Source organism: Lissotriton helveticus, chromosome 1_1 (assembly GCF_964261635.1).
Source record: "Lissotriton helveticus chromosome 1_1, aLisHel1.1, whole genome shotgun sequence".
Lineage (NCBI taxonomy): Eukaryota > Metazoa > Chordata > Amphibia > Caudata > Salamandridae > Lissotriton > Lissotriton helveticus.
The window spans coordinates 1,662,242,269-1,662,255,810 of NC_136057.1; the positions used below are offsets into that span (position 1 = coordinate 1,662,242,269).

The 13,542-nt window shown below is 46.8% G+C and overlaps 1 protein-coding gene across 2 annotated transcripts in view; it reads right to left on the reverse strand.

Moving 5' to 3' along the window:
• CERS5 (ceramide synthase 5) overlaps window positions 1–13,542 on the reverse strand; it is a 369,439-nt gene that overhangs the window by 65,351 nt on the left and 290,546 nt on the right. For both annotated transcript variants that reach the window (XM_078688907.1, XM_078688908.1), the window contains exon 9: window positions 1,187–1,343. In XM_078688907.1, the coding sequence (XP_078545033.1) occupies window positions 1,187–1,343 (157 nt within the window). The remainder of the gene's footprint in view (window positions 1–1,186; window positions 1,344–13,542) is intronic.

Sequence of the window (13,542 nt, forward strand, 5' to 3'; positions counted from 1 at the left end):
GCACTTATTGCATGGTTTTGAATTGTGCTTGGATCCAACACACCAGAGACAGGCATTGTATGGGTCCATGACAGACATGCAGGGCAGCAAAACTTGAAACCTGTAGTTGTCAGGGGAGTTATCCGTGGCAAAATGTCTTCCTTCCAAAATAAACTATTTGGGAGGTCAGTAAAGCGCCAAATAGGTTCAGGAGCAGACCTGCAGATCAGCGCTAAAAGGAGTTGAAAAAAAGGAACTGATGTCAGTGCTAAGGGGTGGTGCCTATTTAAGGCTCTGAGCCATTTCCTTAGGCGGTATGAAGTTGCAGCAAAGTCCGCCAGCACCACCTGACAATGTACAGGAGCAACCGCTGCAAAAGTTTCCAGATCCAGTCCGGTGCCTGGAGAAACGTAAAAGGTGAGGAATATGCAGGTAGAAGTATCCGTAAGTGTTTGTAAATATTGTGAATTAGAGCACAGTATAAAGAGAAACTGCTGACCCAACTACAGCAAGATGAAGGGAACACTACAGATTAAGCCCAGAATAAGACAGCCAATACTGACACAAACTATGGTGTAGGTCAATGAAAATGTCAAATTAACAATGGCACACATGGATGCTGTGGAATAAACTGCTACACAGCACCTAGAAACTGTACTGAATCAACCACTGTTAACGGAACTACAGGACAAAGTAGCACTGCTGAATGAGCATCTGGATATGACAAATGTACAGTGTTGAATGAGCCATGGTGCAAGATGAAGGGACACTAATAAATACCACTGGGTAAAACAAATGGATATGGCTAAGAGGCACACTGCTGAATAAATCACTGGAGGGGACAAAGACACTGAAAAGAAAACACTGGTGAACACGGTCACACTAATGGATAATGCAGTCTGAAACACTTTAGGAAAAATCCAAATCTGTTCAAGAATGTATATGGGCACATGGCAACTTTAGCTAAATAAGTATTTTGTAAAATAATGGACCAGCATACTGCAGACTTTGATTTATGATCAAATACATCATAAAACCTTAATATCTAATATCATCTCTAAAAAAAGATTTACTAAAATACATTTTAGTTTGGCAACATATCAAGTTACAACAGAAATGTAGACAGTGTATCGGCCTAGTGATATTTTATGGTAAACAAACTAACCATCTATGGCAGACAATATGTGTAATATATTTATCAACTTACCTTTCCCCTAACCAGGGCCTTGTACGCAATACGGATAATGAGGTAAGACCAGATGATATGAAGGACTTGTAAAACTGATAGGAGACCATTGAAAACCCACCAAGAAGGATACGGACCAATTAACTCCCAACTCTCGAAAAAGGTGGTATTTAAGATCCTGAAACATACAAACACATCTTACTCTGTCAGCATGAAGCAAGGTCTGGAGTTTTTAGAAGCTCATTTTTAATGACAATTAACAATGGCAATAATCTTTATATTTACATTGAAGGCCAGCTCAGTCATCCAACAACACAGATGCCTTCCTTAATCATACAGAGATATCCTGCCTAAATCACAGGTTTTCCAACCAGTATAAATGTTCATTTGAACCTGAAGGCATTCTAAGTCTGTATACCGTGGGTAAGTTGAACCCCAAATTCTACATATATGTTGACTGTCAATCATCACCAAAAGGCAACCCACACTGCATACCGTTTGCCAACAAAAGACACTGTTAAAATATAAAGGGTCCGTTCTCACTCGCCTTAACAGACCAGTAAGTACACCAAGTAAATAGTCTATCATGTACAATTCACAGCCTACACTACCTTCTATAATTTGTCACCAGAATCATGCTGTACCAGGTGGCAGATAGAATGTTCACAAAGTTTGAAACATGTTAGCCATCAAGTTTCAGACATGGAAGTATCTATGTAGTTGATGACTCTAAAGCAGGTCTACAGCTAAGCATTGTCAATAGTAAAGAGGTGCTACCTATTTTTTTAAAGCAACGAGAAGAATAGATTTCAGTTATGTAGAAAACATTACTTACCTCTGGTAACGTTCTTTCTGATGGGTATCATATCTACCTGCAGATTCCTCACTTGTAGAACAATGTAAGGTGACAGACTGGATCTGGAGACCTCAAAGCTATCACATTGCCGGTAGGGGGAGCTGGCTTTGCATCGACTTCGGAAGTAGCGCCTGGCGACGTCATTGAAGCCATATAGTGTCCGCCTCCGGAGTAACATGAAAACAAATTACTTACTGTAACTGTAGTTCTCCAGTTTTGGAAGCCTTCATAGATTCACATGCTTGAATCATTCCCCGTTGTCGAGATGGGAGTCCCCGGTACATCAAAAAAGCAAAGCTAAATCAATACAAAGTAGGCCTAGGCCATTTCAGTTTTGTAACCTATAACTCCCGCTTTGTAAAAGAGACCAAAAATTATTCTTGAACCAATCAGGACCCTTCACAACACCTCGGAGAGAACCTTAGACCTTCAGATTTTTTGAGCACTTGTGCTCAAGATAACCCTATATAAAATCCAAAGGTGAGCTTATAATGGGAGGAGGGCGGGTCGCATGTGAATCTATGAAAGCTTCCAATACTGGACAACTACAGTTACAGGTAAGTAACTTGTTTTCTTACTCCAGTATTGGAACGTTCATAGATTCACGTGCTTGAAACAGAGTAGCTAGCAGTCTGTAGCACATTTTATTCTGTGTCTACATGAACAAATGCGAGAGTGTGATTTAAATTGTCGATATGTAGGGAAGAACAGTTTTACCTGAAAAATACATAGCCCCCAACTGATATATACACCATGCTTCACATCTACAAGTCTAAACACCGTAAACAATAAACATCTCTCTAGGCAACCGCCATATTATAAACCTGTACACAATAAGAAATGCATATAAAATAAAATGAGTCTTAAAGTATAAAAGAAGGAGGGCTGAAGGAGAGAGCTCACCCTCATTGGAAAAGGTTCCTCAGCATCGCCTGTCCTACTGCCACATCATTGTTAGCGGCTGCATTTAAGCAGTAATACCTGGTGAAGGTGTGTGTACTCTTCCAAGTAGCAACACTGCATATATCCTGGATAGGAACTCCAGCAAACAATGCAGTGGATGTAGATATTGCTCTCGTTGAGTGAGCACGCACCCGTGCTCCCAGAGGTTTCCCTGCTGCTTGATGGCAATACTGGATTGCACTCGAGATCCATCGAGCAATCCCCATTTTGGAAAGAGGATAGCCCTTTCTGGGCGCTCCTGAAGGACACAAATTGTAGATTAAATTTTAGACAACGCTGGATATCCAGTGAATCAAGAGCCCTTTCCGCTGCAGTAGATGGTAGGGGGAAGAACGTCTTGAGGATAAGAAGTTCATTCAAATGAAAGTCTGATGGTACTTTGGTGATAAAACTTTGGATTAGTACGAAGGACTATTCGATCCTCGCTAAACTGCAGAAACCTTTCCTGTATGGTCAGGGCCTGAATCTCCCCAACTCTCCTGGCCGATGTCGCTGCCAGAAGAAGAGCCACCTTCCAAGAAAGGAACTTAAGGTCCGCCTTATGAATGGGTTCAAAGGGATGTTTCATGAGTTGTGATAATACTATATTAAGCTGCCAGAGAGGTGGCGGAGGCTTAACTGGAGGAAAAGTACGAAATAATCCTCTCAAACTGTTTTATGATTCTCTCCGACCTTAACGATGGTCGGGAGGACGTCCTCCTAAAGCGAGATATAGCAGTTAGATGGACTTTAATTGACACATGTGCTAATCCAGATTTTGCGAACAGCAGAATGTAAGGAAGGATCTCATGAGATGCGGATCTCAGAGGATGAACATTAGAATCACAGCACCATATACAGAATCTCTTCCATTTCATCCTGTACGTCTTATTCGTATTCTGTGCTCAGGTCTTTGAAAGAATATCCCTGCATTCAGATGGGATTTCTAGATGTTGAAATTCACAGTGTTCAGGAGCCATGCTGCTAGGCGTAGCCACTTGGGGTCTGGATGTAGCACTTGTCCCTGTGACATCGTCAGAAGAGATGGAATGGGCTTAAGGAGAATAAGTTGGGTCTCCGAAAGAAGGAGAACCTCTGTGAACCAATGTTGTCTGGGCCACCAAAGGCTATCAATCATCCTGCAGGCTCAGTCTTGATCTTCATGAGCAGTTGTGGTAGGGGAATTGGCAGAAAGGCGTAGGCAAAGACCCCTGACCATGCCATCAAAAAAGCATTCCCCCAGGATCCCGGTTGGTGATGCCCACTTGTAAAGAACCGACAGTTCTTGTTTTGAGCTGTCACAAAGAGGTCCACTGTTGCTTTGCCCCATTTTAAAAAAATGCTGTCTGGGGTTTCCTGATGGATCTCTCACTCGTGGCAGGTTGACTTGAGTCTGCTTAATGTGTCTGCCTTGACATTTTGATCCCCCGGAAGGTGTTCTGCCCTCAGCAAGATTCCGTTCTGCACAGTCCATCTCCAGATGCTCTCAGCCTCCCGAGACAGGAGCAAGGATCTCATGCCGCCCTGCTTGTTAAGATAATGCATTGCTGTTGTGTTGTCTGTCATGAACAGTACAGTTGAGTTCCTTATCCTCGGCAGAAATGCCAGCATATGCTAATCTCACCGCTCCGAGCTCCAGCAAATTGATGTGAAGATGCTGGTTTTGATTCTGCCAACACCCACTGACCTGGAGGTCTTGAAGGAAGGCTCTCCAACCTTCCAAGGAAGCATTGGTGGTTATCACCTGTGGGGCCAGCATGGTGAGAAAAGAAAGACCGACGGAAATATTTTGACGTCGAGTCCACCAAGACTGCCTGGATCATACCTGGCTTGACTGTAATGACATCCTCGAAGGAACCTACTGCTTGACGCCGTTGCAGAGCCAGCTCCTCCTGCAATGCATGCATCCCTAATCAGCAGAAGGGGATGAGAGGGATGCATGATGACATTGTCCCCAGGAGTGACTTGTACCGGCGTACTGAAAGTGACTTTTTCGAAAGCTTGGGACAGTGAAATTTGTTTCTTTTGTCTCTTGAGAGAAGGAAATTCCTTGTTTATTGTGGTGTCCAGAATTGCCCCAAAGAGAGTAATGTTCTTGGAGGGGTGCAGAGAGGACTTTTCCTCGGTCAGAGTCAGGCCTAACTCGGCAAACAGTCTTGTACAGCCACCGTGGATGTCCGAACAGCTGCGTGTGAAGGTGCTTTGATTAACCAATCTTCCAGGTACGGGAACACCTGATGTCTTTGCTTCCACAGAAAAGCTGCTACTAGAGCCAGACATTTGGTGAAAATTCTTGGAAACGACTTGAGGCCAAATGGCAGTACCTTGAACTGGTAATGGATTCAGACCCCGACCATCCATTCCTACCATTCGGTAGGAATGGATGGGGATGTGAAAATATGCATCTTGGAAGTCCAAGGTGGTTATATGATCCCCTGGGTTTAGGCGCAACAGAATGTCCTGAAGGGAGACTATCCATAAGGGCTGGTTTTTTAGATAAGTGTTTAGAGTTCTCAAATCAAGGATCGTACGCCATTGACACAAGTTCTTGCGAACCAGAAAGAAACAGGAATAAAATCCCTATACTCTCTGGGAGTTTGGCACCGGTTCTATTGCTCCTTTTAGAGCATTGTAAGAATCTCCAAACGCGTGAGAAGTAGGTGGTTTACCTCTTGCAGTCCTGGTGGAGTACAAGGAGGGATATGGAGAAACTCCAATGTATGTCCAAATTGTATTAGATTGAGGACCCATCAGTCCGTGGTTATTTTTTGCTACTGGTGAAGGTGAAAAGAAATTTGCCTTCCTATGGGAACTTCTGGAAAGGTGGGAATAAAAATAGCCGGAGTCTGAAGCTCGTTATTGACGTCATGAGTTGTCCTTTCCCCGACGTCCTGCTCTTCCTCCGGGGGCAGATTTAGAACACGCCCGACTGTTGCTGAGGTTGAATGTACTGTTGACGGTACAGCTGGGAAGATGTAGCATACGAGGGGTATGTATACTGTTAAAATCCTCCCCTGTAGGATGGATGGAAGACCCCTTCCGCTAGCTTCTCTAAAGGGCGCTTTCCAATACTGGAGCATCCCTAGAGCCTTAGCTGTGTCAGTATCTTTCTTGATATCTTGTAGTGCATTGTCGATGTGCTTTCCAAATAAAGCCTCTCCATCGAATGGAAGGTCTAGGATCTTATTCTGGACCTCCGGTCTAAATGAAGTAGCTCGGAGCCATCCTTGACGGCATAAAACTGCTGCACCCTCCAGCAATCTGAAATCCGTAGTTGCGATATCCATCGCACAATCTACCACTTCTGCAAAAGCTCTCTCTCCCTCTTGCAGAATGTTCTTCATTTCTGGTTTGCTCTTTTCCGGAAGCTGATCCATATACGGAGCCAGGTCACAACACATCTGTCTGTCATATCGGCCCAAAATGGCAAGGGCATTAGCCGCTCTGACCAACAGAGCTGACATTGATGAAAAACGCTTACAGACATTATCTATGCGCCTGCCTTCTCTATCAGGAGGTGTGGTAATGGGTGCTGGTGAGTTTTTGTATTTTCGTTGAGCTGCCTGGGAAATAACTGAATATGGTTTGGGATGGACCACCAAACAGGCTGGAGCATCCTCTGGGGGTTTGTATTTCTTCTCCAACCTGGATAGTACTGGTGTCACTGTCGCTGGTGTTTTCATGACCTGGAGTCCTTCCTCCCATACACGATCCATTAATCGGAATAGCCCTCAGAGATTTCCTATGGGGCTCTTTAAAATCATATAATAAACAGTCCGCTTGGGTAGCGGCATAGGCAGATCAAATCTTTTCGCAGCTCTCTTTAACAAGTTATGAAAAACACCAATACCCTCTGGTGGTGAGTCAACAGGCACCGGAGAAGGTGTGAGAATGAGGTAGTCGTCCCATTCTCTATTTGGATCTCCAAGCTCTCCTTCCTCCTGATCATCATCCGTAGTACCCGGATCCTGTTGAGCAATTGATGGAGGTGATCTCTGTAAGGGTTCCGCCAGCACAGCTTGATCCCTCTTTGGTGTAGGCGGGATAGAGCGTGGAAGAGGAACTACGGATGGTATTTCCTTAGGTACAGGAGTTGGTGGAAATATCTTCCTGTAGTCAGCCAACATGAACTGTAGGTCCGTTAATAGAGAAGTCAGCTTGCAAACTACCTCCTCCTGATAATCCGGATGGTATTGTTCCTGAGGAGTATAGCCTTGATATTCACTGTATACTTCCTCAAAATCACCCTCCTGACACTTAACGTGCAGCTGGAACGGGCTACTTGCACAGCCATATGGCCCATCATATTCTTCCTCAGAATCCTGCTCTTGCAATAGGCGAGATGGCAAAAGAGGTGTAACCTTGCTAGGTGATGTAATTTCAGGTGTAATTCTCCATGTTCTCGTCTTCTCTGTTCTGTCCGGTGTTTTCCCCCCCTCATTGACGAGATCGCCAACGACACCGTCCAAGCTGCAGCCATTGGCGGTGATTTGGAAACCATCGGCGATGGTCTAACCAGTGTCAAAGTCGTCCTCGCTGTTGTCGACCCTGCCATCAGCAATGCTGTCAACATAGTCGTTGGCGCGGTCGTTGACAGTTATCGATGCCGTCGTCGTCTATGATACCGGCGTTGATACAATAGTCGACGATGACAACATTTTCGTCGGCAGAGTCCCCAACTCCACCGTCGGCACTGACGCTTTCTTTGGCAACAGGCGAACTTCAATCTTTGACGACGATGACAGGGGTGGTTTCTTAGTCGACCGTACCGTCGACGATATAAATTTCGTCAACGCCTTTACTTCAGGAGGCACTGAAGAGGGCTTTTTGAAGAAGTGCCTGATCTGAGGGCGTGCCTTAGACGGCTCAGAACTCGCCTTTCTTGCATGTTTATCCCCGAAGCATGTCCCTTCCTCTCTTTTTAATGTTTTTGAGGAGCTTTTGAGGGACTGCGCCCATGAGATGTCTTTTTAAGGGCTTTTTCAGGACGCTCCCCAGATGAAAGGGCATGAGGTGATCTTCTCTTATGGGACCTCCTGGATGAGGAAGAAGAGGATGCCTCATCACTGTCCTCACTAGAAATCACGTATTTTCTGTCTTTGGGATTCTGAAGCCATATCAGAAGGCGTCCCCCACGATCCCTTAAGGTTTTACTTGAAAAGGCACGACATACCTTTCAATCTTTTGCCTGATGATCTGGTTATAGGCAATAATAAATAACAATCGTCCTGAGAGTCATCAGTATAAAGCCTTTTCTTGGAGCAGGTAGCACAGGCTCTCAACAGACCCTTTTTCTCCTTTCCCGACATAATTGTGCTTGAGTGATGACAAACCAGCACTGAAGACGGATCCTGTAGATGTAAATGTTGAAATGAAGCAAACAATTCTGTCCCAATTCACTTATAATAAGGGGAAAACTGAGCAAAGCTCAGAGGAGACTCCCTAGCACAACATGCGTTAGAAAATATGAAGGTCTAAAGTCAGGGGTGTTCTAGAAGGTGAAGGGTCCCGATTGGTTCAATAATTATTTCTAGTCTCTTTTACAAAACGAGAGTGTCGGGTTACAAAACAGAAAAGGGCCTAGGCCTACTTTCTGCTTTGTATTGATTTAGTATTGCTTTTTTGATGTACCGGGGGACTCCCATCTTGACGACGGGGAATGATTCAATCATGTGAATCTATGAAAGTTCCAATACTGGAGTAATGAATATGCTACTTACCAGTAGGCATCTGTTCTTGGCATGTAGGGCTGCTAACATTCATATCTATTGCATAGATCGCCGCCTAGTGTTGGGTCCGGATGATTGCACATTGTTGTCCTGGAAGAGTCTTCGCAGTATCACGAGATAGGTGGTTCCTCCCCTGGACTACAGTGCGCATGGGCATCGACTCCATCCCCAGATTGTTTTTAGCCATTGTGGCAAAGATGGAGTACGATAGTAGAAATGATGTCCATGCTAGTGATGAAATGCAAGAAGTAATCTGCAGCTGCTACAGGCGCCGGGGAGGAGGGTGGGCGATATGAATGTTAGCAGCCCTACATGCCAAGAACAGATGCATACTGGTAAGTAGCATATTCAGTTCGAGGCATGTGGGCTGCTAAATTCATATCTATTGCATAGAATACATAGCAGTCCCCTCATTAGCGGCGGCCGCCCGTGCCAGCTGCAGAAGTCTGAAAAAGAGTTTTGAGAACAGCCTGTCCTACAGCTGCCTGCTGTTTGGAATGCACATCTACACAGTAATGTTTGGTAAATGTATGTGGTGTAGCCCACGTGGCTGCTCTACAAATGTCTTCCAAAGGAATGTTACCTAGGAATGCCATGGAGGCCCCCAACTTGCGTGTGGAGGGCGCCCTGGGGGGGACCGTTAAAGTGCGTTTAGCCTTCTGATAACAAATCTGAATACATTTAACGATCCACCTGGCTATTCCAGCTTTGGAAATAGGGTTGCCTTTGTGCGGTGCTGAGAAGGCAACGAAAAGTTGCTGTGTCTTCCTAAAGTGTTGTGTTCTGTCAATGTAGTACATTAATGCCCTTTTAACGTCCAGCGTGTGGAGCATTCTTTCCGCTACTGTTTCTGGGTTTGGAAAGAATGCGGGCAGTTCAATCGTTTGATTGATATGAAACTGTGACACCACCTTTGGAAGGAACTTGGGGTTAGTGCGGAGCACTACCCTGTTTGAATGGACTTGAATAAATGGCTCTTGTATTGTGAGCGCTTGTAGCTCACTAACACGTCTTAGAGACGTGATAGCAATGAGGAAAGCCACTTTCCATGTCAAGAACTGAACCTCACACGAATGTAGAGGCTCAAAAGGTGGGCCCATTAACCTAGTGAGGACCACGTTGAGATTCCATACTGGAGCGGGTGGGGTCCTGGAAGGAATGACCCGCTTCAGCCCTTCTAGAAAAGCTTTAATGGCAGGCACCCTGAAAACAGAGAGATGCTGCCTGTTCTGAAGATAAGCCGCTATGGCGGATAAGTGTATCCTAATGGAAGCGTACGCTAGATTGCATTTGTAAAGATGCAACAAATAGCAGATGATGTTAGGAATGGATGCATCTAGCGGGTTTATGTTATGTGCTGTACAATAAATGACAAACCGCTTCCATTTTGCTGCATAGCAAGCTCTTGTAGTGGGCTTCCGTGCCTCCCTGATGATGTCCATGCATTCTGGAGGCAGGTTAAGGTAGCCAAACTCTAAGACCTCAGGAGCCAGATCGCCAGATTGAGCTGGTGCGGATCTGGATGCTGAATGTCGCCATGGTTCTGCGTCAAAAGTCTGGGTGTGAGGTGCAGCCTTTGGTGCGGTACCACGGAGAGTTCTAGAATCGTGGTGTACCATGGTTGGCGTGCCCACGTTGGAGCAACCAGGATGAGTGTCATCGAGTGTTGCTTTAACTTTCTTGCCACCAGCGGTATTAGAGGTGCTGGGGGAAAAGCGTACGCAAATCTGCCTGACCAGTTCATCCATATCGCATTGCCCTGCGATTGTGGGTGAGGGAACCTGGCGGCAAAGCTTTGGCATTTTGCGTTTTCCCTCGTGGCAAACAGGTCTATCTCTGGATGAGCCCACTGCTGGAAGTACGGGCGGAGTACTGATGGATGTATCTCCCACTCGTGCATTTGATGGCTGTACCTGCTGAGCAGATCCGCCATCTGATTGTCCTTGCCCGGGAGGTGTTCCGCCATGAGGAAAATGTTCCTCTGAATGGCCCACTTCCACATGCTCTGAGCCAGATGAGACAGCTGTGGAGAGTGCGTACCCCCCTGCTTCTGGATACAGTACATGGCAGTCATGTTGTCCGTCCGGATCAACACAACTTTGTTGCACAGATGTACCTTGAAGGACTTGAGTGCCATGAAGATTGCCATCAGCTCTAGATAGTTGATGTGCATCTTCTTTTGCTGTGTAGTCCATAGTCCCTGCACCGTGTAGTGGAGCACATGAGCTCCCCATCCCTGGAGAGAAGCGTCCGTCGTCATGATGATCTGCGGCACAGGCTCCTGGAACGGTCGGCCCTTGCAAAGGTTGTGTGGATTCCACCAATGCAGAGAGTTGTATGCCCGACCAGTCACCAACACTAGGTCTTTCAATTGTCCTTGAGCCTGTGTCCACTGATGCGCCAAGCATTCTTGGAGCGGACGCATATGCAACCTCGCGTGCGGGACTATGAAGATGCAGGAGGCCATCATGCCTATCAACTGCATAAACACTTTCGCTGGGAGTGATTGTTGCGGTCTGAACCTTTGGATGAGCGACTGGATGTTGTCGATCCTCACCTGGTTCGGCTGAGCCGTAGCAGTCAAAGTATTTATTGTCGCGCCTAGATACTGCCGCACATGGGCTGGCTGAAGGTGCGACTTGGGATAGTTCAGTGAGAACCCCAGACTGTGGAGGAGGTGAATTGTGTGGGACATGTCTGCGGCGCACTGCTGTTCCGACTTTGCTTGAACGAGCCAGTCGTCTAGGTAAGGGTAGACATGTATGTTCTGTCTCCTGAGGTGCGCCGCCACAGTCGCCAGACACTTTGTGAACACCCTGGGGGCAGTGGTCACTCCGAAGGGTAGGACCTTGAACTGGTAATGCTTGTTTTGTATGGTGAACCTGAGGTACTTTCTGTGGGATGGGTGGAGTGGTATGTGAAAGTAAGCATCCTTGAGGTCCAAGGTTGCGAGGAAGTCTCCCTGGTTTAACAATGGAAGAACCTGCTGCAGTGTTAACATGTGGAAGTGTTCTGAGAGTATGTACAGGTTGAGGGGGCGTAGGTCCAGAATGGGCCTGAGCGAGCCGTCCTTCTTTGGGATTAAGAAGTACAGGGAATAAACCCCTGTGCCTTCTTCCTCCACCGGCACGAGCTCTATTGCGCCTTTTTGCAGCATTACAAGAACCTCTTGCTGCAATAAGTGCAAGTGCTCTGCTGACATAGGTCGTTGTCTTGGGGGTATGTTGGGTGGAGTGGACGTTAACTCCAAACAATAACCGAACTGGATAAGTTTCCTCACCCACCTGTCTGTGGTGATGGACGTCCAGACTGGCAGGAACTGCTGGAGTCTCCCCCCGACAGGTGTTGGATGGTCGGGGGGTAGGGACAGAGAGTCACTGTTTGTTGGCAGCAGAGGAGCGGGAACTATTGTTGCCTCTGCCTCTGCCCTTGGCGCTGTTGCCTCTGTAACCACCTCTATTCTGTTTCGGGTACGAGGCTTGGGCGCCTCCTCTGCCGAAATGTGACTGCTGTGCCAAGTGACCTCTGGTAGTACCCCGCGCACTTGAGCGACGAAAAGTGTTTCCTCTGAATTGCTGAGACTGAAGCGCCCCCATGGACTTAGCCGTCTCAGTATCTTTTTTGATCTTCTCGAGGGTGGTGTCAACCTCCGGCCCAAACAGTCTGTCTGGATTGACGGGCTGGTTGAGGATAGTCGTCTGTATTTCTGGCTTGAACCCTGAGATGCGGAGCCATGCTTGACGCCTTAACATAACACTTGTGTTGACTGCTCTCGCTGCTGTATCTGCCACGTCTAGCGCACATTTAATTGCAGCGTTAGAAATGAGCTTGCCCTCTTGTATCAGCAACTCAGCTCCTTCTTTAAACTGGTCTGGAAGGTGTTGTAAGAGCTGCTCTAAGGTGTCATAGTGCGCCCTATCATACCTGGCTAATAGGGCTTTTGTATTGGATATGCGCCATATGTTGGCTGCCTGCGCAGCCACCCTTTTGCCCCCTGCCTCCAGCACTTTGGACTCTTTGTCCGGGGGAGGAGCTTCACCCGTTGTCTGCGAATTCGCCCGTTTGCGGGCATTTGAGACCACCAAAGAGTCTAGAGGCAACTGGCCACGTATATAAGTAGGGTCCCCAGGTGCCGGCCTGTACTTTTTTTCAATGCGCGGGTTCACAACCCTCGCTCTGGTGGGTTCCTTAAAAATGTCCGTGGCATGCTTGAGAACCCCCTTAAGCATTGGAAGTGTTTTCACAGTTTTTTCCGATGCAGAGAAAGTATCAAACAAAAAGTCAACCTCCACAGGGTCGGCATGCATTTCCACCTTATGGTTTTCCGCCGCCCTTTCAATTAAGGCATTAAACGCCGCAGAGTCTTCAGTTGGAGAAGTTTTCACCCCATACATCTGTGGGTCACCGACCCCCTGCTGGTCCCCCTGATCACCAGAGTTTACCCATGAGTCCTGCTGCGCATCAGGGTCAGTATTGTCTAGGAAGTTATACCCCTGATCTTGTTCATCCTCATCTCCATGTGAGCAAGTGGGTGAAGGGGTAGGACTCCGCCTAGGTTGTTGTGGAATGGGTTCAACAAGTTCTGGCGTGTCTGGTGTAGGCTTTTTCTTCTTCAGAGGTATCACATATGATTCCACAGGCTGGGATGTAATTTTCCTCTTGTAGAGCGTTAATCTACCTGTGTCGGCGTCGATAAAATGCTCCCCTTGTTCGTCAGATAAAGGTGGTCGACCAAAGCCTCCGCTAAGCTGAGTCTGCCTCAATGGCTCCGAGTCCTCGGGCACCGCACGAGGTGCAAAAGCCTTCGGCACCACCTTTGGTGGTAGCATAAAGAGGATTGGCATGGAAGG